At 33.1% G+C, this 26,518-nt stretch overlaps 3 protein-coding genes and 1 long non-coding RNA gene across 5 annotated transcripts; 2 read left to right on the top strand and 2 right to left on the bottom strand.

The window, feature by feature from the left end:
* Positions 1 to 4,715: 4,715 nt before the first annotated feature.
* On the bottom strand, positions 4,716 to 6,336 carry LOC136343358 (uncharacterized). 2 transcript variants are annotated; one of them, XM_066290050.1, is made up of 6 exons: positions 5,898 to 6,336; positions 5,797 to 5,841; positions 5,592 to 5,746; positions 5,357 to 5,538; positions 5,058 to 5,269; positions 4,716 to 4,993 (listed from the first exon to the last, which is right to left on the bottom strand). In XM_066290050.1, the coding sequence occupies exons 1-6, from the start codon at positions 5,952 to 5,954 to the stop codon at positions 4,793 to 4,795; spliced, it is 852 nt and encodes a 283-aa protein (XP_066146147.1). In that variant the 5' UTR covers positions 5,955 to 6,336; the 3' UTR covers positions 4,716 to 4,792. The 2 variants fall into 2 exon arrangements, with proteins under 2 accessions (XP_066146147.1, XP_066146148.1); XM_066290051.1 differs by having other exon boundaries at positions 5,592 to 5,743.
* A 3,089-nt stretch (positions 6,337 to 9,425) lies between these two features.
* Positions 9,426 to 12,318, top strand: LOC136343372 (uncharacterized). The gene is made up of 3 exons (XM_066290067.1): positions 9,426 to 9,534; positions 9,586 to 9,803; positions 11,883 to 12,318. The coding sequence occupies exons 1-3, from the start codon at positions 9,525 to 9,527 to the stop codon at positions 11,997 to 11,999; spliced, it is 345 nt and encodes a 114-aa protein (XP_066146164.1). The 5' UTR covers positions 9,426 to 9,524; the 3' UTR covers positions 12,000 to 12,318.
* Positions 12,319 to 16,139: 3,821 nt separating this feature from the next.
* LOC136343370 (uncharacterized) lies at positions 16,140 to 20,154 on the bottom strand. Its single transcript, XM_066290064.1, has 2 exons — positions 19,715 to 20,154; positions 16,140 to 17,577 (listed from the first exon to the last, which is right to left on the bottom strand). Exons 1-2 carry the CDS (start codon positions 19,947 to 19,949, stop codon positions 17,339 to 17,341), a joined length of 474 nt encoding a protein of 157 aa, XP_066146161.1. The 5' UTR covers positions 19,950 to 20,154; the 3' UTR covers positions 16,140 to 17,338.
* Positions 20,155 to 20,282: 128 nt separating this feature from the next.
* On the top strand, positions 20,283 to 26,463 carry LOC136343373 (uncharacterized). The gene is made up of 3 exons (XR_010732774.1): positions 20,283 to 20,388; positions 22,558 to 24,314; positions 24,413 to 26,463. It is a non-coding gene; the product is annotated as an uncharacterized lncRNA (long non-coding RNA).
* Positions 26,464 to 26,518: the final 55 nt, after the last annotated feature.

The following is a 26,518-nucleotide window of genomic DNA, read 5'->3' as shown; positions in this document are numbered from 1 at the left end:
CAAAATTGATCATTTTAGTTTTTTAATGTTAACGTGTTTTTAAGAGAACTTTATGGAAAAATGGTTATCGAATATAAAATAATTTTGTGCAGAAATTAAAGTTTAAAGGTCGGGTAAGTTTAAAATTCTAAAAAATAGGTACCAAAGTGATCTGGTATTTAAACAACCAAAGATTTCATAAGCGGTTTAGGTAATAATGTTTATGATAATGATTATCTCAATTGAAATGGTAGCGGTTTGGAAAAGGATTTTTCGATACAGCACCCACTGCACTGCCCGGTTTTACGTGCGCTACTGAAATTTTTCTTCTCAACAGTCAATTTTTTTACTTCGATCCAATTTGAATTAGGTCCACATATGCTGCTTCGCGATCGTACGACATCGGAAAGCCGAACGCAAATTAGAAGACATTCCCGATATTGTAAAAAAAAATCGAATTTTCAAATTCCAATTTTTAACTATTTTCAATCGAGTAAAATTTCGTACGAACAATTATCACGTTGTTATTTAATTGACCTTAAAACCCGTACGAATTTTTTGTATTTTTTTATCACATTTTCGGTTGAAATTTGATAATTCCGAAAGCAAAACGAGAGAACCGCGGAGACGCCATTAACACTGACAACCGAAATATCATTGTTTTGTTTTCAAAGCCTTCTTAGTCAAAAGCCTTCCTCCAGTGTGACGTTTTATTGTAAAACCACATGTCGATTTATTAATATTGAATTTAGTCAGGTGCTTGGGTAATGAATGATATAATAAATATACAAGGCGTTCTCTGAAGAATGTACCAAAAAGGAATTTTATAATCTTGAAATTAAAATAGCAGGATTTAACCCAAAATGCTTTACGAAAATATTACTCCTTTAGGACATAGAGGGGATTAAAGTTAATTTTAATATTTGAATTTTTTTAAATAAATCGAGTAGTTTTAAAGATATATTTTCCAAGTTTTGTATTTAAAGTGACTCAAAGTGAAAATGATACACCTGTATTAAAATTACTATTTATTTATAAATTTTTATTTACTTAAAAATAAACTAGCATACAAAATTTTTAAAATATTATGCTACATCTATACTATCCACAATTAAAAACAAAAAAAATTATTCTTACAAAGGAAGGAAAAAGATGAAGTTCTATTTGCTTTCAAAATGCATCTGAAAATAAAAAAAGATACAGTTAGTTTTTTTATTGATTTTGTAATAAATTAATATTTAGTTGGTAGCCCCGTAGCTAAAATAACTTCCCGAAGACGATTTAGGATCGATTCTATCAACTTTTTAGCGAAATCAGGCGAAATTTTCTTCTATTTTTTGAAAAGGGCCCATTTTGATTGGTCAATATCATGATATTGAGTTGTATCATTTTAATTTTGAGATTAATTTTACAAGGAAATAAACTTAATTTTTGTTCTTTTCTTTGTAAAATTTTTTTTGTTCTTAATTGTGGATATTATAAACCAGTTGTAGCATAATATTTTCAAAAATTTGTACCCTAGTTTATCGTTAAGTGAATAAAAATGTATTAATAAATCGTGATTTCAATAAAGGTGTATCATTTTTACTTTGAGCCACTGTATGTTTTTTTAGGTCCGCTAAAAGAATATTTCGTGCCCTGAACTTGAATTTCGAAAAAGAGGAAACTAGTTGCGGCCTACAGGAAATACATTTATGCCCCCATTTTTTTTTAATGTAATAATCGTGATATTAAGCAATATTATTGATAGATGTGTAATTTCTAAGGTAGGTAATACTTCATTTATTTTGTTAATCCAAGACATTTTCGAAATATGGAAAATTTTAATTTCCATAACATATGTAAATAACTGCACGATATTAAATAAAAACAACTTATTTATAAGAATTATTATTTCATTGAAACAGTATTTGTTATTTTAGCAAGTATGCAAAACGTCCACCATTTGCTTCAATGAATTTTCATCCCCTTTTTATTAAGTGTTTTCTTATTCCAAAATAAATACCTGTCATTATTTGTAATCACTGTGGTGGCATCCTGGAGGCGTTAAAATAATTGGTCGTGCGTATTTATCTCTGTATCATAAGCTCAGAATTTCTTGTATCCCCATCATGAGAAATCCACTGGGTTGAGGTTGGGGCTACGAGCTGGTCAATGTATGCCACTTCCTTGTCCAAATCGTCCATTAGGAAATATAAAAGATAATAACTAATAATTGATTTTCACATATTTCTACGGGGTGTCCGAAAACAGGTGGTCAATCCGTTAACCATTAAGTGTTTCAAAAAAAAAGTTTAGTACGCCTCATAATTACATATGATATAATGATTAATTACACGCGGTCAAACAATTTCTTACTCATAGTATGTGCTGGGTATGTAAATCATGTAACTTAGGAAACAGGTGGGAAAGTAACATCCAGAATAAAATTATGGAGAAACATGGAGAACAACAGTAGAATATGTGAAGGTTATAATTTCAAACACATGAAACTATGGAGAAAACGGAAGAAAGTCTAACATAGCGAGATATTTGCATTTATGACTCTAATTGACTCAAAAAATCTAGGATTGTATTTTAGTGGGACTATGTAAATATGCAGTTAGTTAAGCATAAGATGCTTGATCCATCATTCTGATGTTTTTATCGTAAAATTATACTTAGCTGTAATCAACTTTAATCGTCTAACAACTTTCATGAAACACAATTCTAGTTTTAGTGAAACGAAGCAAATTATAAATACAGGAGCAAATTTAATCATTTCAGTTTCCAAACATCAGAATTTTACCTCCGCGTTTAGCTCCGCAATATTCGATTGGATGTATCTATGTACTTGTAATCTATTAGGTTCATCGGTCCACTTCGATATTTTCTTTCACCGATATTTGCACGTCATTCAATAAATCTAGAGAACATTCTCCTTTTTTAAACTTTAGATTTGACTAAAGTGTTTGTCTTGCCAGGCCATCAGGAATTATATTTTTTTATTCGTCGATATATGGAACCATAGTCAAGTTATTGCCGAGAACCCAACCATTACCACCATTATTCGTTAAAATTTTCCAAATAAGCAAAGCTTGCTGGCAATGGATAAACTTGAGGGAGTTCCAGATACTATCGCAACTTAAGAACTTCAATGGTATCTCCTCCTTATTATCATTTTTTCCGTTCTAGAATGTTGAAGATTTTTACCCATATACAAGATGTTCGGAAAGCCCATGCCATAAATTCTAGAGGTTATAGTGAAGACTAAAATAATGCTAGTCCTTCAACTAAAAGAAATTAGCGGCCTTATCAAATTATCCTCTCTTAAAGTAAGACGTTAAAAAAAGTATGTTTGCTGTAATTTTTAAACAATTATCATGGCGACAATGAAAGTTGAGAGGTTTCAATAACTCATAGTCGTGCTTAATTTCATACGTAAACAGATCTTTTATACATTTTCTTTATATAGGGGAGTCAAAATTTTACATTTAAACGAAATAATTTTTTTAGGGAGTTGTCGAAATGAATATTTTTTTCATATCTTGGTTTTATATATAATTTGCCTACCAAAAAGGTTTATTTTTGTTTAATCGATATGTTGTACCATTTTTTCGAAAATCGCACTTTATTATCAATGTGTACCATACATATCAATAATTTGTTATCAAATAAAATAACGGTTTATTACAAAAAATGGTATATATTCCAGCAAAAGGTATCAAAATAAAATAATGTTTATCTCAACATTCAATGTCATCAACAATAGTTATTTTAAAATTATTTCGGAGTTTAGCAACAAGGAATATGCAGATGTGCATCTAGTGGTGGAAGTTGTAGAAGGCAATGCTGTCGAACCTGCTGTGTTGCATTCTAAGACTCGCAATTTAAACATTCTGGATAACTCTATATGTAATACATACAATGTTTTTTTTTATAATAAACTGCTATCTTATACGATTTCAAATTGTTAACATGACAATTGTCTAAAAGTTATAACAAAAATACTTTTCTTAACTACTTACTTTAAGAGTGAATAACTTGGAAACGAAGACCGCTAGGTTTTTTTTTAATGGAGGACTGAATTACTTTGGACTTCTCTGTAACACCATGAATTTATGATATAACCATTCTGAACACCCAGTATTTTGGAAAATAATTTTTGCATATATACGGCAAGTTTTTACCGAATCCCTTAAATGGCACCTAATTTACAGATTCATTTCGCAATTTTAACAATGCTTCGTATAGAATTTTTAGAAAACTGTTTTCGAGATATTGCCGTTTGAAATATTCTACTTTTACAATTTGGAGGTTCCTACCTAACTTCCAAACGGAATTCATTTCATAATGTTTTCTAATAATATGGGTTTTATATTACGATATTCTCATACTTAGTAGATTCTGAAAATGTCTATTTCAGATCAGCAACTTTTTACTAATAATAACGGTAACACCATGCTTCTAGGGTTTGTTATATATTTAAACTAAAATCATGCTGGTAATACTGACCGCGCCCTCTCCAGTTTTGATCTTCAAGCAATGATTTCTGTACTCAAATGCTCCAATTTAGTCTTCCTTGCAGAACCACACAATAATTCATGCATTAACTACGTTTACTTAGACGCTTCATACACTAAACGTTCAACAGATGGCAATAACATTAACAATACCTGTTACGGCACTATCAATAAGTAGATCAACGTGCAAGTCCGACAGCACCAATGCATCCAGTAGGTAAATGCAATAACAAATAAATAAAAAACTATAATTTATTTTCGCAAAAAATAAATAAAATAAATAACATTCATCAAAGAGCAGTTCAAATAGTTCACCTCTTTCGTTGCTCTGAGTAAGCCAACTGCTGACTGTATTTCGCTTGATCTTCAGCGGTGTTAAAGGACCTGGAGTATGGATACTGTGGTGAAGGTGCTCCATATGAGTTTGATGGTGGTCCATACGAGTTTGAAGGTGGACCATAAGACACCTGAGGTGCAACGCTCCAAGTGGCTTCAGCCGTCAATTGGTGGTCCTAATAAAGAATTTTACGTGTATTCAATTTTTCTTTTTTTATTAACAACGCGAAGAGTACTTACACTGTTATTGCGCCCTTTGTTCAGCATTTGGACAAGGAGGATGGCCGATAGCACTAAGGCTACCTTTCCTATAAGCAGCGCTGCTCCAGCAATTAAAGCTATTTTTCCCAGGAATAGAGGTATGAGGCCAGCTATGGCGGCACCCATGCCCATTATGCCCATTGACATGCCGCCTTTACGTTTGTTGCTCCCTCCTCCCATCTTCTTGCGGCCTAATTTCAAAATTACAGGAATGGAAAATAGTAACGAAAACAATAAAAGAGAAAGTATACGAAAAAGAAACAACGAATAGGACTTACCTTCTTCTAAAGCCCGGCCAATATCTTCGCTGGAGGGAAGCTTGACCTTCAAAGTCCTCCCAGAGAAAAATCTGGCAGTGGCATTTCCAATCAATTGCAACATGGACCCATGGCTGGATTTAGCCTCGGCTATTTCGTCTTTCAGTTGTTTTCCCGAGCGATAGTTTTCCATCTGGTTATTGCTTGTTTGATATGGACTTTTAGAATATTTTTTCGACAGCTTGTTCGGATTTACCTTAGCAGAGACACTCCAGGCATGATCTCAATGTCCTTATGTGAGGCCAAGAGGTCTAGAGACCGTACTAATTTTTCAGTCGCACAGCTAACAATTCCGTCGCTGTTAGGTTGGAGAGCGCAGCTGTTGAGGCTTTTGACAAAGTCCGAGTCCTGCTTCATGGTACAAATAAATTGAAAGTTGTTTATTTTACAATTGAACTTACCGCAGTATTTATCTCGTTGGTATCCACACCACTCGCCAGGGGCACCTGAAAGAGAATTAAATTAATAAACATTAATAACAAAATGGACTTTGGTCACTAACTCCGCATACAGCTGATGCCAGCGCTAACGTCATCACTACAACTTTAAGGGCATTCATGGTTCTCTTTGGTCTAAAGGTGGATCTTCGTCGTACTGAAGCACTTGACACACTCTCAAGGTTTAAACAATGAAAAATAATATTTATACCTTTAAAGCCCCCCTTTGCGACAAAGTTCCGAAAAAATACAGGGAGGTGTCGTACGCATTGTATGTAAAGTAACACCTACCCAAACGTTAAGTGACCCAGTGAAATTAAAAGTAAAATATTTGCTTAAAGTCCAAAAACCAGCCGGAACAAATATAACTGTATTGTTTAATTACACAAGATATTATTTGGTAAAATTTCACTTACGCTTCGGTATTGTCAATCGAAGAGTACCGGTAGACTTTAAATTCTAGTTCAGGGTTTGTCATTCGAACAGGATTTTCAAGTTTTTGGTGATGTCATTTTTCCGTTGAAGTTTAACTTGGAATTTTACTAAAAACAAAAAAAAAAGGAGATTTCGTAGCAAAGAAGTTTGATTGTTCAACAAGCAACTACTTTCCTAATTTATTTCGCGCCCTTGTATCTTATAGAAAAACTTCTCACATTTTTACTGTTTCTCAAGGTTTTGTTTACCAGGAAGAAAGTGTGAAAGCACCATTAGCTGTGACTTAATAAACTGATGATATTTACTCTATCAATGTTGAAGAGAGCGTTATAAAATGCGAAATGAAAATCTGGATGAGATGTTAAAAAATGTGGTGGAAGGTAAGAGTAATGATTAATTTAACGTTATTTGTTAAGTCTTGAAATATGCACTTCTCATGAATACTGATGTCTTTGGATTAAGGTTAATCACTTGACATTGAGGGGCCTGCTTAAATAGTATACTTGCAACCACATTTTTTTTTTTTAATTTAATTGAAGTCTTCTGAGATCTCATGTGAATAATTGAAGTGTCTTTTCGCCCTTTAATAAACACGTAGGAAAAGTTTATGTTTTAAATGTGACACAAGTTCATTTTTAGGCTTTGGGCGTTGATGTTGCTTTGACTCAGTGACTAAATACTTGGAAAGGAATTCGTCATCGACTTCGAAATTTTGTTACATTACACATATGAAAGCAATTTTAGGATTACGGAGATTCGCCAAAAAATTTCACTCAGAATTCTCCTTAAAATCTCCTTGATCTGAAGCAGTAAGGTGTAAAAATATTAGGTCGTTTCATATCTTGTTTGCAGGAAGTTTTGAAAATGTTTCATTAAGCAGATTTATGTGACAACGGGCGAGAAATTATTGCCAATTGTCCATAATGACAACAAATAACAGTGGTTTTTATTACGCTATAAATTATTCAGTTAGCTGTACACTCGATGCTTAATTTCTAATGTTGTTTTCTCCATGTGGTAAACAATGTTCCATCTATATTGTAATTGGCGTGGTACCCTTGAAAATTTTCCATAATTCGTAACACAAGAGGGAATAACACTGAAATAATTGGGATTCTAGGGACACGTACACTATCGTTAACACGTAGAACAATTAATAAAAATTTAAAATAAGAATGTTATTTTTTTTTAATTAATAAAAGATATTTCTTGTTGATCCCAATATTGTAAAGATAAAAATATATTTTCAATAAATTTTTTTAATGTCCTTTTTTCAGACTATTTTGTTTTTGTAGGGTTTATATGTAGACCAACCAACTTGTTTGTTTACATTATTGTGCGGTATTAACTTTGCTACTGACGGTATTGATTGAAAATATTTCAAGATGCCCAGAGGTGTTCATTTATCAAGCCAGTCAAGAGAAAGAATCTTAGACAAATTTTAAAGTTGAGAAAAGCAGCACAAAATTGCAAAAGGTTTAAATTTGCATAAATCAATAACATCAAAAGTAATTTATAGTTTTAAAAATAGAGGAATCTCAGATGAAATTCCGAAGTGTAGCTAAAAACAGAAAAACTGATAAAGTGATAGACGGAAGAATTCAAATATTATCAATTCAGGACCCGTTCAAGAGTGCAAGTCGCATACGATGAGACTTCCGTGTTTCGGTATCGGTGAGTTCTATAAAACGAAGATTACGAACCATTGCGTTTTGGGAAAGAGCATGTGAACTGGTCATAAAAAAATGAACGATCGTCCTTTTCTCATATAAAAGTCGATTTACACTGTTCAAATTAGAAGGAATTAATTGGGTAAGAAGACCAATGAATGAACGGTCTAATTCGAAATGTACTAAATCGACGGTTAAACATAAAGGTGGCGATATTATAGTTTGAGGGTGCCTCAGAGAGTTTGGCATGGAAGCATTACTAAAATTAAAGGTATTATGGATCGATATGTTTATAAAAATATTCGAGAAAATCACATGCTGCTCTAAGTAGAAGAAAATATGAGCCTTTGCTGGACTTTTCGACACAACAACGACCGAAGTATACCTTCAAATTAATTAAAGAGTGTTTAACTGTACATAACATTAATGTGATGATCTGGCCAGGTCATAGCCCCGATCTGAACCCTATAGAACATTTTTTAGATGGAACTGACGGAAGAATTCATGATATAAGAATAACAAATGTAACGGGTTTGTTCAAAGAAGTTAAAAATACCTACAACTCAATATCTGAAGATTTAATTGAAAAATAATTGATTTCTATGAACAACAGATGCTGGGCAGTACTTGAAAATAAGGGATATACTATTAGATACTAAATAATAGATTTTATTGTAGAGGAAAATGCAAGGAATGTTTTAGTTGCTCTACTTCTGATCCGTAGGCTTTAGAATATATATTTTTTTAGTTTATAGTTTTAAAACATTTAACAAATAAACCTTAACACTGATATATGTATTTAATTTTAATTTTAATTAATAATGAATGTAATAGATTATATTAAAATCTTGTGGTTGTAGGAAAAAAATCAGATTTAAAAAGTTGCTCTGCATATGAGCAATAGTGCACGGAGGTGAGTGTTTCCTCAAAGGTTTCACTCTTAGTAGACGGGTGCAGGAACAGTTAATATCCCAGGTACCATTAAAATAAAAATTTAGACACATACTTGAATAAGTACGTTAGAATTTTTCTGCTGTCGTGATCTCAATCCAATAATAAACCCAACCTTTACATAAAAGGCATATATGTGCCTGAGGATGAGTAATAATCTACTGATATCGACTTATAACGATTTTCCGCCACTTAACAAGCAGCAGATATAATTTTATTTTTCATATTCAATTTATGTTAAATGAAACGTTTATTAGGCCAAGCTGTAATAAAAGAGAAGGGCCGTATTATTTGGATTTCAAAATTATCATTAAAAAATATAGATCAACGTTAGTACTTAGTTAATTAAATGGATTCTTAGTAGTTATATTAAAAAATGTTGGTATTCAATTGACTCTTTTCACGTGTAATGCTAATTACAAATAATATCAGATCAGCAGAAATCTATGGTTACATAAGTCCGCCTCTGTCTTCCCTCAATGCGAAAAAAAAGAGTCCACTGACCAGAATATTTGTTTTTTTCCTAACATGCGGCGTTACAGGCTTATTTGCATTTCCACAATTTTTCTCATAGCACTTCTTCCTCTAGTCAATAGCTTTCTACTTCCATTTTCCAATTCTACAAACGTGCTAACCATGGACTCAGGTGAATAATTCAATTGAATGGAGAGTTTTGCCTTAAAAGTGAGTGTTTTAGGTCTGTATGCAGAGGCAAGAAAACGCAAGAAAAATGACAGATACCTCATAGGATTGATCTTTGGGGCCCTTTTGTGCAAACTTGTGCTTTTTCCACTTGCAGTTAAGGCTATGGCCGTTATGTCGAGTGTGTCGGTTTTGATGAGCGCCTTGGGACTGATTGTTTCATCTATTGTGGGATATGGAAAGTTACCTGCTAAAACAGAACCTGAAGAAGTTGTAAGTGGTTTTGTTGATGTTAGCACGTATTGAGCGATGGAACTGAAGTTCTTGTCAGCCGGTTTATTTCTAACTGAGACTTCGTTAATTCACCCGTAGTTCGATTGCGACTCAGTTTACACTGCTAAAGACGCAATGTTATATTTTTACAACTAATAAATGTAGGAAAATTTGTGATTTGGATAATAAATCAATTTTTGTAATTTTCGGGCAAGCATGCAAAAAACAATAAATACTAAAACCAAGGTAATCGCAGGAGCTTAGCAACGCTACGAAATTGATCTTGGCCTCAGGTTGATGATCGAGACCTATACCAATAGTCCTCTCGGTCTCAATATATAAAATCGAGACTGAAACCAAGAGATAATTGTAAATTCGAGAGTGTTTGGTCTCAACAAATTGTGATACGAATGGAGAGGGTAAGGCAAGGAACTACAATAGTTGAAGGATTTCAAGTTATTCTAGGATGTTTTTCTGGATTTAACCACTTCTGATAAATATCAATTATCCCCATATTTCAACTGCACTATATAAGGCGTCTTTAAAAAGTCTACAAAAAATTCTACAAGAGATTTCTGAGGCGAAGATATGATGCTTTAACCTAATTTTTGTTAGTCCAAATGTGAGCGGTTTTTATAATACAGGACGTTAAACTGAAGATTAAAAAAAGGAAAAAAATTAATTACCTGGTTTTTCATTCTACTATCTGAACAAAATATAGCATCAGTGTTTTTTTTAGAGCAACAAATAAGAATCCGATTACATTTTCGATACACATTGTAAAGCACACAGTTAGCACTAGGTTAACTCTCTTTAAATATGCATAACTTTTTTAACACCTGGTATAAGATTTGTTTGTGACTGAATTTGCGTTTTCCCACATGTTTTATGAAAAAGTGTCTTAATGCAAGTCCCTACTGATATTCCTTCCTGAGATAATTGAAATTCACAGTTTGCTGTACACCATGCAAAATAAATTTAAGATACATATTATGCAACTGAAGTGAAAAAATAATCAAAATATTCAATTAATCTTTAATTTGTACAATTTTCTTATTCTTCATATTTTTATTTGACTATACCAATTTTTATAATATTTATTTTACTGTATTCTACATTAAATATCTACTTTAAAGTTATTTTTCAAAATGTGCATCGAACTATAGACTTAAAATATCTCAAGAAGGATTTTGCTTCAAAAATCTATGGTAGAATTTTGTACATATCTTTTAAAGACACCCAGAATGCCCTTAGGGTGTTTAGGGAATGGAGACCTCAGAAGAGCAAATATTTAGAGCAAGTAGAAGCAGGTCCGAAATCGCTTTGCTTCCAAGAGACAGAGTGTTTAATTAATTTTTTAAATATTTTTTTAATATTTAAAAAATGGGCTGGAATGAGAATATGAAATTAAGGACACGTTATGGCACGACAAATTTGCATGTTTTGGAGTAGGCAGAATATTTCCACCTATGCCAGGGGTGTCCGTACAGTGATCCAACTTTTCTACATGTGTAAAAGTCTGAGAATTTAATGGAACAATATTTTGTAAGAAAACTGTTATTTTGCGATGAAATATGTTTCACACATGTTTGTCTTCATTTACTCTATCTTTACTAAAATAAAATAAAATAAAGTTCCGCTAAAGAAGTTAAAAAACTCATACTTATAAACCAATATCAGTTTTTTGGTAGGCACAGGAATGATAAATTTTTTTTTTCTTGAAAACGGCTACTTGAGCAACAAAACTTTAAGACGCTCTTTTTTTCAAAATTAAAAACTGATGGAATACTAAAAAGTATATTCGTATTTAAAAAATTCAGTGACGTACTGTTTTTTTCATTAAAAACATCCCGTTGAACGGCTCCATGGACACCATTGGTATAGGTGGAAACATTCTGCCTTCTCAAGAATATGCAAATTAGATACTCTATATCTAGAAAATGAAACGATTTCGGACCTAAATTTATTCGATCTAACTATTTGTTTTTAGGAGCTCTACATCTCTTGAAAGTTTGTTGCTATATTTATGAAATACCCGGTATGTTCACACAACCACATAATTACTTCATTTCATTTCAGATCAGAATCCATCATGTGAGAAATGGCGGGTGGGGAAAAGTAGATCTCGAGCTTCCTAAGGGATACATCCCCCCTATTCCCATAGATTATGAGATCAGCAAAAACATATCTCCCTAAAATATACCTACAGGGATAACAAAATACCTGTACAAACCTCAAAAGTTTATTATTGCATTTTTATATGATGATGAAGTTACTACTGTTTGCTTATGTCCTTTCACTATTTTATTACATGAATAGTAACATTTATAATAGTAATTTTTAAATGGGTAGAGCTGTAGAGGTGTTGAATTATGATAGGAAATTACCAAATATTTATTAAACCTCCATTGTCTTTTATGACTCTAACTTTAACTGGTATAATAGTAATAATAATAATAATAATAATCTTATATAAGTCTGTATGCTGCTGTTCATCGAAGTAATATATAATATTGTTTTAGGGAAGCTTATTTTGTTATTGCTTTATTTGATTTCCTTTCCGGCACTTTTGTGGTAGCAAATTCTTCCATAGATGGATGTGCCTCAGATGTTAGGTACCGAAAAGACTTAAGGGTTTTCCAGTCAATAGGGATTCAATCACCTTTTTTGTGAAAAAAACTAAGATATGATGTAAACAGATTTAACATATAAAATTCGAATCATGCTGTATAGAAAAACGATCCGAATAGTATTGTTAAATAGTGCATATCGTTGGGACTGATGATGGTCTGTTCTAACTTCCAGAACTTTGATCTTGCGAAGTTGCTGATACTTTGACAGACCTCGCTTATACTGTGTCTAAATATTGAAGAAATTAGTCATCACAGTAGGTTACACAAAAATTGAGTCAGATGCATTGTGATTACACTGGTTTAAAACGTTATTGAATGGTCAAAATCAAAATCATATTAACCCCCCCATCTTTGATTCCTAATGGGCTTGGGTTGTCTATACCGAAAGGCGTCTGAGATACATGGGATAGTACTGGGTGGCACATTAAATTGGAATAAATTCAATATATCATTGCGCATTGGTTTTTTAAAAACAAAATATACAGGTCCCATTTTCTTAGGTTTGACACGTTCTTGAGGCATCTTATTGAATTTTACATCCCATTTGAGAGTAAAAATTATCTCCAACTTTTTTCCGAAGTGTAAAGATATGTAGTGTAATAACACATTAGAAAAGACATAAAAAAGGAATTCAATCACACTCTTTACTTTTGACAATTTTATTTATTTTTTTGAAAAACTGATAATTTGCGTATTTCGCAATTTTGATGGAATCAACAATAATTATTACTATTATTTAGTTTTGAGTTTATACATAAACTTTATCAAAATAGTAATAAAAATTATATTTTTTTGGATAAGGATGTTTATTTATGGATTATTTAACTGAATCACCCAAAATCGAAATTTTAATAATGATTAGGGAATGGCGATAAATCTCGTAGTCAAGAAGAAATTGTAGCTTTGTTTCAAGGAACACACCTTGATTTTCCATCATTTTCGCTACGAACCATAAGCAAATTCGACAAATCTGATTGTGGATTGAGACACGAGATGCAGATACCAAGACAAGTGCAACCTAGCGTAGGTAGATGAAGACAACCAATTAAACGTTTTACTTCCTCTCCAAGAAATTCCTAGTCAATTCAGCAACTTGAAAGAGAAAACAATATCAGCAATACGTCAGTTAGAGTATACAGTTAATGGAAAATGATTCGGATCGTTGTCTTTAGTTTTGTAAAATTATGATCAATGCACTTAACCAGCGTTCAATAGATTTTACCAGGGCTCTTTTTTCGATTAAGTGTCTTTTTGCATTAAATGGTGAAGTAAGTAAGTAGAACTGTTGATATTGATTCACAGAGAATCCTCAGTGGTTACGCGGAACTGACACTCAGCAACCGCAAAATCTTAAGATTTGAACGGGCATAATTGGTGATCACGTCATTAGGCCAATGCTTCTCGGAAGCTATTTAAATGGGCCAACAAATCTGGATATCTTACAGCAAGGTGTTATTCCAGCTTTGGCCGTTTTATTGCCTCATCATGTAAAAGCAAATCTTAATGATTATTGAATATGGCTTCAGCAGAGCGGTGCTTCACTCAATTATTCTCATAATATTAAGAATATCTGGATAAAGTATTTCCAAACTCTTGGATAGGAAGAAAGAGTAAAATCAGACGGCCGGCAAGATCGTCAGATTTTAATCCTCTAGATTATTTCCTTTGGGTTCACTTGAAAACCACTGGTTTCTTGATAGATACTGAAAATTTAGATGAACTGAGGCTAAGACTAATTCACGAAATCCGAAAAATAATCTCAGAAGCATCACGTAATGTAAAAAATAAATTGTATTTTAGGTTACGGCTTCGCCAGGAAGAAATGGTTAATATTGGAACAAGGCTTACAGTTAAGAAAAGTTATTTCATTAGTGTGGTTCAATTTTTTTTAGGTATATGTATATTTGTATGTATCATTACGTTTCGAAAAAAAACTTAGGGATAGTTTCTACTTTTAAATAGGGTGTAAAACTCAATTTGGTGCCTCAAGAATGTGTCAAACCTAAAGAAATGGGATCTGTATTTTTTTATATTTTTTTAGCCGACCAATTCAAAAGAAGATATTGAATTTATATCAGTTAAATGTGCCATCCTGCATATCGACAAGACAAAATGCTAAGAAATACAGATGATCACATGAAGATTATAGAAACTCAAACAAACCAATCGAAAGCGTAACAAACTTGCTCGTGTAAGATCACAGTGTATCCCAGTTGTGAACAGAAGTAAGTTACCGTTGAGAACTAATGGAATTTGCGAAACTACACGTTGAGGCTTCAGATTGGAACTCGTCCAAAACTATTGAAGTTTAAAGCTAATTACTTTTATGACGAGTAAGGGCTTTATACAACGCAATCACACCACTCCAATAAAATAATTGGATTTTTTCACTTTCTTTTTTTTTAATTTAAAAGGTGCTTCCAATGAGCAGACCCTAAAAAACGTTTAATGTACCAACTGAAGCCTTTGATTTATGCATTACCTGAAGCGTTTTAGAGGTAATTGGACCGTATCTAATGTCACAGCCGTAATCATAAGAAATATCAAGCGTGAATATTAAACAGGAGGCTCGTGCTTACTTGGTATAGGACTGTGAATAGTAATACAGAATAATGGTAGGTAGTTTTTTTTTTATTACTATCATCATGAGTCAAGTACACGTGCTTAGGTTGAGAGCAGATTGGAAATTTTATGTTTGGATATCAAATTCTGAAGCAAGGAAGTTGTGTTTGTCAAACACACTGGCGACTGTAGACTCTTATGCATACTTATGGATAAATTAATAATATATGATGATTTCAAATAATTACTGTTTTAAAAAAACACTCAAAATGGAGATAATTCATATAATTTGTAGGTTAATTGCTTGAAATTCTGTGTCGACTCTTTGATTTCTTCATTCATATTAACGTTGGATTTCGTCAAATCCAACAACCGGTTCCCTAGATGCAAAGCGTGTTGATCAGGAGATCCAGCTCCTCCGCTGCCGCCTTAACAGGTCGCTCTGTCTTCTTCCGCGCTTCCCCCAATCCGGCTCCTTTTCCAACGGCTTGTGTTTGCGGACGGAAATCTCCAGGGAATCATATCATCATCACTACTGTCCATCATTACTTCCACAGCGTGTGTCATCGTGGGGGTCACTTTCCACTTTATTGTGCTACTTAAATCGGTCAAATTCCCACGTAATAACGACAAATGTTGGTAAAAAGCATTTTTTCCCAATTTGCTAGTCCTTTTCACTAACAGTCTATGCCTGAAGGTTGGAAATATTCAAAGGCACGATTTATAGGTCTTCATCTCTGGGTTGCACTTTCGTTCACGGAAATGAGAGTTTGATGAATTTTTGCAGTACAGCACTTAGCCCAGCGTTTTTGTATTTTTGCAGTGAAATTCTCATTTGCAACGATACAGAATTTGGCACGCCGAATGCCTTTAGTTGGGGCTATTTACGAACATGAAAAGCACTACTTTTAACACTTCAATTGAAAGATATCCGTCGAAGCGATTATATTTTGGTCTGTTACCGATCTTTGTTGCGAACTGGAATAGGAGTCACGAGTAAATACGTGAGCACGATTTAAGGGCGTATGCGCACCAAGGGGGTACCCGTAATGCGGTCAATCGGACGGCTGGTCGTATGTCCCTAAACCCTTCATGACAATGTGCAAGGGAAATAATGTTGGTAATTCAAAACGTGCACAGCTTACACCACATATTCAAATATATTCCGTATAGTGCGAGTAACAATAAGGCTAATTAGAGAAGTAAAATAATATTTTTAAATTATGCCTAAAAATAAATAAGTAATAAATAGTTTTATAAGAAATGCCGCAAATTACCTCAAACATACACGATTTATATACAAAATATTCTTATATATCTAAATCCTGTAACATGTTAAAAAACGTCAAGAGTAATCTTAATGTTCTGTATTTCATAGTTCCTTGCTCTTGGAATCGCAATCCTTATAGAGGTAATAAATTCTTGAATAACATTATTTTATTGCACAGTAACCCAAATCCCTGCAGTGGAATGTCTGATAGGGCAGATCTCTCAAACGATGATGATAGAACGATGGAAATTTGAGCTATTATAAAAATGGTGAACTAGATTCATCATTTCCAGATCGACTCAGATAACATAAGATCTTGCAAGTTTAGCGAAGAATATATCTAAAATCTATTTGACTGAATAATTCTCTAATAGTGACCAAGGTGAAAATCTAATAATTTTCACTACATGTGTTTTATACCTTTAATTTTATACCTTAGTTTACCTTTAATATTATACCTGATATTACACTTGTTTCATCATCACAGGGTAATTAACCTGTTAAAGCGGGGAACACATCAAATTCCGCGCCGAAAATGATAACGCTACAAGCTTTTGATCCTCACAAATGCATGTCCCTCTTGCATCAGAAAGCCTTTGATTCATCGAAGGGGAGGACTTGCCCCTATGACTTAATAGAAGTGCAGCTGATGATTCTCTCTGAATCAGAACTAAAAACCTTTCGCTTTAGAGTTCCACAGTCTAGCAAGTGCTAAATTATATTTTTGCCTTGGGCTTAGAAAAATATTCGACTACACAGTGTTTCTAGATACAAAAGAAGATTAAAACATTTATTTGACCTATCAACTGGCGTCATTCTGCTTATCCGGCAACTAATCAACCACCTGTTGCAATTTCACGAACTAAAGAAAATGTAAATTTCACGTACCTAAACCATTGATATCTCTATGCCGTTAACTTTAGCTTTATAAAATTAGTCCAAGAAATGCCTTCTCGTACGTAAAAACGTTCAGGTATTAATCATAATCAGAGACTACGTTCGGAACTGTTATGTCCCAAGATTTACGCACTATGTTGAGTATTTTAATTTATTTAAACGAGGTATGACTTTTAATTGTGCCCACTCTTCAGGCCCATTACGGCAGCAAATAAGGCGAAGAAAAATCCTGCCAGGCCTGTGGCTCCTGTCAGGAGGATCAATCCTCCAATCATGACTGGAATGAGAGTGAAAAATTTAAGTTTGTAGGCTATCAGTAAAGGCATCATGTATTTCTTCATTTTTTTTTTTAGGCCACCTTTTTTTCCTCGTCCTGATCCTTCGTCGTCCAGGTCCTCGTCCAGATCTGTTGCTGAAAAAAAGAGCTTCTGTTACATTTCTAAAATGTATTTAAGTAATCCCCTAATTATAGTTACTGATCCCTATCTTACTCTCTTTGGATCGCTTATCGTATATATCATAAAAATTGCAACACATAGAAATAATGAGCGTATGTTAATGAGGCTCTGTTAAAATATTAATAACTCTATAAAAATAAATTAGGTAACTTGCTAATGAACCCAAGTCCAGAAAAACTTAAAAATTCGAATAATGTCTATAACTAGTTTGCGCATTTACGCCCTCAAAAAGTCCTGAAGACTTGCTTCTAAGCAAATGGTTGATTTCGTCTTGAGGTAGTGTTTCTGCGGCATTTTCAATGGCGTTTCGTGCGCTCTACTAAAGTGCGTCAAGGATTCTCCAGTGTAGTAACTCATTTTCCTGTCATATTCCATTCGCGTTCTATAGAGGAAAAATCGGGAGTGCGTGGGGGCCAAACAAGCAAATTAACATTGCGACGCTCAATGAGCCATAATTATAAGAGTAATGTCTTGCCGGAAAAGTACGTTTCCAATACGTTGGATGTATGCATGACATTGATTCTAACACTTCTCGTATGTAACCTATGGCGTTATATGTAAAATCTGATCAATTATACTGCTACTACAGCTAAATATGCACACCAATTTTGGTTTCATTTAATGCATTGAGTCAAACTGTTGCAATTTTCATGATAATTAGCATATTTATGCGAATAAAATTAGTAACAGCAAATAACATTAGTGAATTCTTGCCTTATGAGGAGTACCCACATAAATAATACACTTCGGTGCCTTATATGACTATCGATGCATCTTGGCTAAACGTTTCTCAGCCGAAAAAAGGTAAAGGTGCACTGCGTGTAACTGGACATAAGCACATGGAGTACCCTTAAATAGGAGATGTATGAGAACTCTTTTGAAAATGATTGACATATAAAAGTCTCATAAGGATTGAATGTAATTAAGCACGCACATGAACATTGGTATTTTCTTTTTCGTTCGAGATCGTATAATTAAACTGTGGCGCATCACTTTTTTCTGAAAAATTGTTCAGTGACGTCCTGGACGGCAAACAACTGGACATAGTCCCTTGATGAGGGCTTCGCCTCCTTAAGAAAGCTCTCTCGGAAAACTCGCAACAAGACATTTGGTATAATTTCATTTACTGTGTCCGAATCGAGAATCTTTTTCTCAAACCCCTTATAGAATCCCTTTTGTTAATAATACAAAATCCTGATTTTATTACTTCCCTCTGATCTGCCGTGAAGAGTCCTGCTATTGAAATCTTGGAGTAAACGGCAATAAAATAGTCCATTGGAGAATGACAAAAACCAATTGGAGTCACAAATATTCCCGTGAGATCGGAACGAAATGTTGATCTGAATCATGTTTGTTACAGTGAAATGATAACTTAGGATGTAATTCGTTTTTGTTACAACATTGCGTGTGTTGGAACAGTGCAAATATTTTGACTCAAATTTATTTTTAGTTTCGTAGTATTGTTCATCAAAACATGACCATTAAACTTCATGGCACAATATAATTTTTACTCTCATTAACATAATAATATAGGAAAAACATGTTACATTCGGTAGGTATAAACCTAACAGGACTAGGCAATAACGAGTGCTCATCGGTAAATTGTTATGTGCTATTATGGCCGTTAAAAGACACATGCTGCCATGTAGTTAAACGATTTATGTAATACATCTTTTCGTGGAAATTGTGCAGTTACACTCTCAACTAACAGAACCGATTTCTGCAGCCATAAACGAAAAACGCTTCGCTTTTTAAACTGAATTTCTCCTAATTAAGAAACAGATATAAATATTATGTAGGTCAAGTGTTGTCCAGCAGGATATTCTCTACTACTGTTCGTGAAAAATTTTTAAAAAACTGTTGACGTTTCAAGGAGCTTATAGAGGGGATGACCCACAAACCCCGAAAAATCTTCCCTAGGTGGAGCCTTTTAAACTTTCTCATGCATAATCGGAAAACAATATTTCCGGTTCAGTTGAACATTGATGACAATATTTTCACTAAACTTCATCTCTTCCGCAGGAAGACAATTTTAAAATTCTAACTTCGTTGAGATTTAAGCAAAATCAAAATTATCGGATTTCATCTTACCAGGACTGGACTCTGAGGAAAACGGGATGCTCGTGTGTAAAGACCATGTAGCCACTGTAGGGTACATCGAAAGCGCCCCTTGCCAGCTCTGCACTCTTTTATCCATCGCTTCAGCCTTTACCATCTCACGATGGTCCCTGTCTATCCTGTCTTTTGCACCGTCGGAACCATCGCAACAAGTCGTGGCACACTTTAGCAAACAAATAATCAAAATTAACCAGAAATTGCTGTCCATTGTACACCTAAAGAGCCAAAAAAGCCAAGCCACTTAACTCAGACCGGTCGAACCATAACTTTTTGGTAGAATAATTAAAAGCGCTTCAGTTGTTTTTCTGGGTAGTACCGCGATGGTACCCACTACCAAGAGGTCTCTAGCGGTAATGCCAAGTCAACGCAACTGACATTGGACCGCATTTTGTCTCAGCAATTGCGGCCTTGTCTTGAACTGTTTTAGCATTAATCCCGGTGTAATGCTAGGTACATATTATCCACGTTTACGCATGAATTCGTTTAATATAAAATGTTCGGACCGTATCATTTTTACGGTACTTGGTATGATTAGGGCGTACCTTTTGTCTAGTATTGAATTTAAATTTATATTTGATATAGGGGTTTCGATTATAAACCGATTCAGAATACTGATTTCAGTTTTGATGGGTTGATTTAATGAACGGGTGAGTAAATAGTGTTTTTAAAAAAATGTACGACAAGTGGGTTACAAAACCACTGTGAACCACTTTGTAGGTCGATATCGCACAACCTTTAAAAAATCTTCGCAAATTCAAATTTCACTCCACTGCATATGTCAAACACCAAACCATCTTTGGTCTGTTTAACTCTTTGTAAATTCCTGCCATCGTGTGTTTGCTATTTTTCGTTGAAACTTAGTTTGTCGAAAAGTTGAATTTGGTTCATCATAAAGACCGGTTTAATTTTATCTTAAAACCTTGAGAGAGCAGACCAAGAATAAAAATTAACTGACTTAAAAGAATTATAATTGATAGTGATTCCTATGATAATTTATTTCCGTACGTCACAAATTCCAATGGGAAGTACTTCTCTCATTGCGAAATTTGTATGATTTAATTTGGTGAAATTCCTTCAAAATGCTCTACAACCACCAAACAACAACTTGCGTATGATATTATGCAAGTAACGATAGATTACGTCTACTTAATTAAATGATTAATAAAATTAATTTATTGCTGCTTAAAACAAGATGCCTTTCGTGCTAACTTGGAGTCAACAATTTTTAGATTGATTCTTAAAATTAATGTTTTTCCCACCTCAATGAAGCCGGCTGAAGGGACGAGACCCTTCGAGGCTTGACCAATTTAATGGGGGATCATTTTTATAATAATTTCACTTTATTGCTGTTTATTTTCTATACATTAAATAATTGTTCTTTCGCACTCCGTATTTGTGTCGTTTTAAGTTCATTTTTCCAAAGATAATCCGACGGCACATACATAGGCTGTCCAGGATAAGAATACACTCTACAAGGATCTTTAAAAGCATGAAAAAGTTGAAAAGAGAAAAGTTACACGTTTTTGCGTTCTGCAAAATTATGTTTTAAAATTTGAAACATTCCCAATGGTTCCAAACTTATTTGAAAAAAAAAAACAAACTATTTTTCGCGATTCCTTTTTTACTGTTTTCTGATTTAAGTTCAATAGATATGTTGAAATAAATTTGACATTCTCATTGCCACTTTTCCGTCTCTACGAGGTGGTATTTTTAGATTTTTTAATCTGACGTTTCGTTATTTCCAAACCATCATCAACTTTGATTTTTAAATAGTTAACAAATTTTATTTTACGCTCCGTAAATTTGACTTGTTTTTTTAGATCCAACTATACATCACATTTACGATATATTATATAGTTTATTCCAAAAGGCTTTATCCTCCATTTTCCAACATAATTTAGCTTTTATTCGACATCCTGAGTGGCTTTGAAAATAATTTATTTAAATCTGTCACTTGGTAAACAAGAATATAAATATAAGAAAATCGTTTGAAATTAATTTTTATGTTTAAATATTTTACTTCTCTTTTCCAAATATCAATAACACCGGTTAACAATATCTTCCATAACACTATTTGAAATCTCTGGAGTTATTTTTCTTATTGCAAGTTGAACTATAACCTTCAGTTCATCATTTTGAAAAGTCTTACAGTAAATTTCATTTTTAAGGAATCAGTAGAAGAAAAAGTTTATTGGTGTAATATCTAGACATCGCTATGACCAGTTTATGGGATCCTTGGTAGAAGTTAAATATTTTTGAAATTTTTTGCACTAAAGCATTTAATAAATCGTAAGTGTGATATATCGTTGAATTTTGAAAAAAAGTAGAATTTACTGAGCGTAAAATAAACATTTATTGATTATATAAAAACAAAGTTGACAATTCTTTTGAAGAAACGAAGCATCGGATCAAAAATCTAAAAACGCCATTTTGTAGAAGAGGAAAAGTGGTATTGAAAATGTCAAATTAATTTTAACATATTTTGAAATCACATTGGAAAACATTAAAAAAAGATCGCGAAAAGTCGGGTTTTCTTAATTAGCATCGAAATCATTTGGAATTTTTCTAATTTGAAACCATGATTTTGCAGAACACAGAAAGGTGTATCTTTTTCCTAATTAACCACCTCCCCTATCTGATATGGTGTACGAGATCGCTGTAGAGTGCATTCTTATTCGAGACAAACTGTATATTGCTTAGATTATAATACACTTGTCCACAGTGAGGAGGAAATTACTTACTTTTATTTAAATTAGATAGATACTGAAATATTTCTAATTTGATATAATTACATTTTTAACATAATGTTATTACAGTTTTAGGTACTTGGAAAATCTTAGAGTGCACGCATTTTCTTGAAAAGTAGAGCAATTACAAATTACACAAGTTTTAGGCTCAATAACGATCTTCAACAGGTAATCAAAGTCGTCGATATCTTAACTAAAGACAAGTACTAATAAGTACTACTTACGTCTCTTGTTACAGCTAGTTGTTCTTGAGTTGCAGGCCTCTTGACGAAATTATTTCCTTTTGTGCAAATATCAGGCAAAAATCGAAAATGTTTGAACATGCTATTGCGTAATTTTCAGTTACAGTTCGATAGCCTTGCTCTCAAATATGTGCTTAATTTTTTTTTCTTACAGTATTTGCCCAAGCGTGAGTTAATTTTAATTTTGGAACTTTTATTAAATTTAGATCTACGGAAACCCTTCTTTTAATATACAGGATGTTACCAAGACCGTGGGCACTATCCCGGATTTGAAAAATTCTTGACAAAAAATTCTACTTATGCTCACAAATTATTTGCCAAAAACTTACCCTAACGGAAATACAATTTTCTCTTTCAAATTATGAAAAGCTATATTTCCTTACGGGTAAGTTTTTGGAATTTTTTTTTAAAGCATGAGTACGATCGTTTGGCAAGAACTTTCCACTTCCGAGATAATGTTTACATTTTTGGAAACGCTGTATACATGTTATGCATGGACATATTTTATGCTATATTATAGTTGCCAAAATCGTGCAACTTCAATGAGTTAGAACATGGGACCAGAATCAACAGTATGGCTGGTGCGGTGACATTTACATAGGCAGGTACCAATATACTACAGCAGGTACCACTTAGACATTGCATAATTTAGACACGTTCAATTTTAAAATTTAAGGTTCGAAATTGCACTTGCAGGTAGAGTATCGATTTTGAGTTATGGGCCGAAGTAAAGCAGTATTATACATTTTAAGTCGATAGTAAACAGTAAGTTTTCTTGCTTTATAGATTCTAGACTAAATGGTGAATGGTAAATTTGCAGTTCTTACATCTTAACGTGTTAAGCTTGGAACCTCGTTTTTTTTTATAATTAAGTTTTTTAAAATAAATTCAATGATTCTCATTTAATTTTTTTCCATTTAATGCTGATTATAATATTTTTAATCACCAAAGGAAAAAAAGAGATGCAGATACACTGCTTCATTGCTCTGAGAATTATTGCGTTAAAAAAAGAAAACAAAGGATATCTAATTCCGGAGCACTTTCTTCAATTATCTTTTCAGGAGTTTTTTTTGTCCCTTTAGCATTACCACACGTCCAAAAGAACTTTGTTTACCATATTGTTTTCCCATATTTTTTTCTTCAGATGCTCTTAAAAGACAAATAAAAAAACATTTCGATCTTTCTGTTCTAAGGTCTAATGTAACACCGGTATGCAAACAATTAACATTAGAAAAATGGAGTACAATATCCCCATGCCAAGGAGCATATTCAGAACGGGAAATCGCAAAAAACTTAAAACATCGTGTAAAGTGTTCACAGCACGCTGGTCAGAAAAAAGAAAACAGGGTCAAATCATGCTAGAAAAGAAGCGGACGACCTGAGATCACTACTCATGGTGAAGTCGTCTTCGTTACAGTCACCTCCAAACGTAATCGACGTATTACTCCACCCCAAATTGCTGCAGCAGTCAATGAAGGGCAGGAGAGAGCAGTGTCCACAACAACTGTCACGAGACGCCTTCTTCCTGTTGGCTTTCGAGAATGTGTGGGGGTTAAAAAACATAAGCTCACCATCAAACACATGGTAAATAGACTTGAATAGGCTAATAAGTACAGAGATTGGAATCAGAACTAATGGAATAAAGTTGTTTGGACGAGAGACTCAAAATTTTAAATTTTTAGGTCTGATAGGTGATTATTCGTCCGCTGATATTGTAATGAAGACATCACAATTGTGTGCAGTGTCAACTGTCACACATGAAGAGGCCGCGTGATGGTTTGGGAGGGTTTCGAGGGAGAGGAAGCCGGGCCTGTGCACAAAATCCAAGGAATCTTAAGAAAAGACTCCTTCGAGATTAAGGGGTGCCTTTTGGCTTAAATCTTAAAGGACTACCATTTGTTTACCAGAAAGATAATAACTTTATACATTCCTCAAAAATCTATACATATTATGTAGAAAATCTAAAAGATGCAAAAACCAGCAAAATTGTGAAATGGACATCGTCGTCGCCGGATCTTTCACCAAGCGAGCTGACACAGGATAAGTTGAAGAGAACAGTAAAAAACCGTTTTCGGTCTAGTTTTAATCAACTTGAAACCTTTCTAGATGAGTGAATGCAACTGACAAACGTATACTTCACAAAATTATTAAAAATAATGTTAATAATTTGTGAAGCAGTAATAAAAAATAGAGGAGGTCATTTTGATGAATCCAAGCTAGAATTTTAATTTTGTAAGTTTTTCTTGTTTATTTAGGAAATTCATTTTGAAACACTACTCAATTTTTATGGTACGGTTTAAGTCCATGCCATTACAAAGTGACTTAATGAATTCCAATAAAAATTTACTATTAAATTACAATATATTGTGTGATATGATCATAAAAATATGTATATTCAAAAAATATCTTAAAATTTACAGGGTCTCTCAAAAAAAGTGTAGCTTCCAAAAAGTTACATCTTCTAATGGCATTCCCTGTATTCTAATAGCTTTTTGTATTCTAATCTTAATTATAATTTTTTTTTATATATAATTGAATGTACTTATCTCACATAGTTTAAGAGATATCGAGATTTTTTTACAAAAAATTGCCAGTTTCAAGCATTTATTTACTGATACGTAGTATCTTTAATTTTTATGAAATAATATTCATATTTGGAATCATAAAAGTAAAAGACTAGGTCAATATCTTGCCAATTAATCATTTGAAATAAAACCCACAGGGTGTTGACTATTTATGTGGCAACATAAAAAAGTTGAAATAAAAAAATAAGTAAATAAAACATTATATATTTTAAGATTGCGTAATAGTACTTTGAAAAACCGTCAAATTTTATTGAATGTGTTCCATATTCATCGTTAATACTTATCGAGATACTTTAGTTTGAATTCATTCTACACATTACTTATGAAACAATAGAATTTTAATCAAGTAGATCTGGAACATTATAGTCTGATGTAAATGTAAAACACCTTTCTAATTAGTTTTTTTTTAAACTACTATTAAATCGCAAATCTATAGTTCTGGGAACTGAGGAAAACAGGCATAAATATTTTATTTCAATTAGTTCTTTTGACCAGATTTTCAAACAAATGACCTCTCTTTTGGATACATGCGTTTAACCAATTACCAACTATTAATATTTTCTCGCACTCGAGGCAACATGACAGTGGTTATTAATCTGCAAATCAGATAAAAATTAACGACCCTATGTGTTAATAAATAAGTGTTTGAAAATGACAATTTTTCGAAAAAAGTCTGGATATCTCCTAAACCATAAAAGGCATAGGCATATTCAACTATATAGAAAAAAGATTTATAATTTTGATTAGAATACAGTAAGCTAGTTATACACAGGGTGTACCACAATAACATCAAATTTTGAAAATCAAACTTTTTTGAGCGGCCCAGTAGGTATCTAAACATTTTTGAAATATGCTATTTCATACCGACATTACATAACATTCAGGTTGCCAGCAAATTTTAAATGGAATTCATTAAGATACTGTGTAATTGCGTTGACTCACCCTATATAATTTATTGCTGTTGTATTATCATTTTGTACACTGTTTAACTAAAAATAAGATTTTTTTTCTTGTTAACAATTTTTTTTTTGTTTTAATGTTAAGTCTTTTCAAGCTTTTGAAAGGTATGTAATATCCAATTGCTTATATGGAGGAATGTATCAATGAAAAGCAGACATTGGCATTGAATTATATTATTTTCTGTCGATTAGGACCCCTACTTGTATTGAACTTTTTTTCTTTTGCATTCTTAGGAGAAATACT

This window comes from Euwallacea fornicatus, chromosome 14 (assembly GCF_040115645.1).
Source record: "Euwallacea fornicatus isolate EFF26 chromosome 14, ASM4011564v1, whole genome shotgun sequence".
Taxonomy (NCBI): domain Eukaryota; kingdom Metazoa; phylum Arthropoda; class Insecta; order Coleoptera; family Curculionidae; genus Euwallacea; species Euwallacea fornicatus.
This window is presented reverse-complemented; position numbering and strand designations above follow the sequence as displayed.

What these genes read in the sequence shown, in the direction of transcription:
- LOC136343370 (XM_066290064.1), bottom strand. Translation starts at nt 19,949, where the DNA reads ATGGACAGCAATTTCTGGTTAATTTTGATTATTTGTTTGCTAAAGTGT. An exon ending in TTCCTCAGAGTCCAGTCCTG is followed by an intron (nt 17,578 to 19,714) that starts GTAAGATGAAAT and finishes TCTTTTTTTCAG; the next exon opens with CAACAGATCTGGACGAGGAC.
- LOC136343372 (XM_066290067.1), top strand. An exon ending in AAACAGAACCTGAAGAAGTT is followed by an intron (nt 9,804 to 11,882) that starts GTAAGTGGTTTT and finishes ATTTCATTTCAG; the next exon opens with ATCAGAATCCATCATGTGAG.
- LOC136343358 (XM_066290050.1), bottom strand. Translation starts at nt 5,954, where the DNA reads ATGAATGCCCTTAAAGTTGTAGTGATGACGTTAGCGCTGGCATCAGCT. An exon ending in TGGCATCAGCTGTATGCGGA is followed by an intron (nt 5,842 to 5,897) that starts GTTAGTGACCAA and finishes ATTCTCTTTCAG; the next exon opens with GTGCCCCTGGCGAGTGGTGT. An exon ending in CCAACGAGATAAATACTGCG is followed by an intron (nt 5,747 to 5,796) that starts GTAAGTTCAATT and finishes TGTACCATGAAG; the next exon opens with CAGGACTCGGACTTTGTCAA.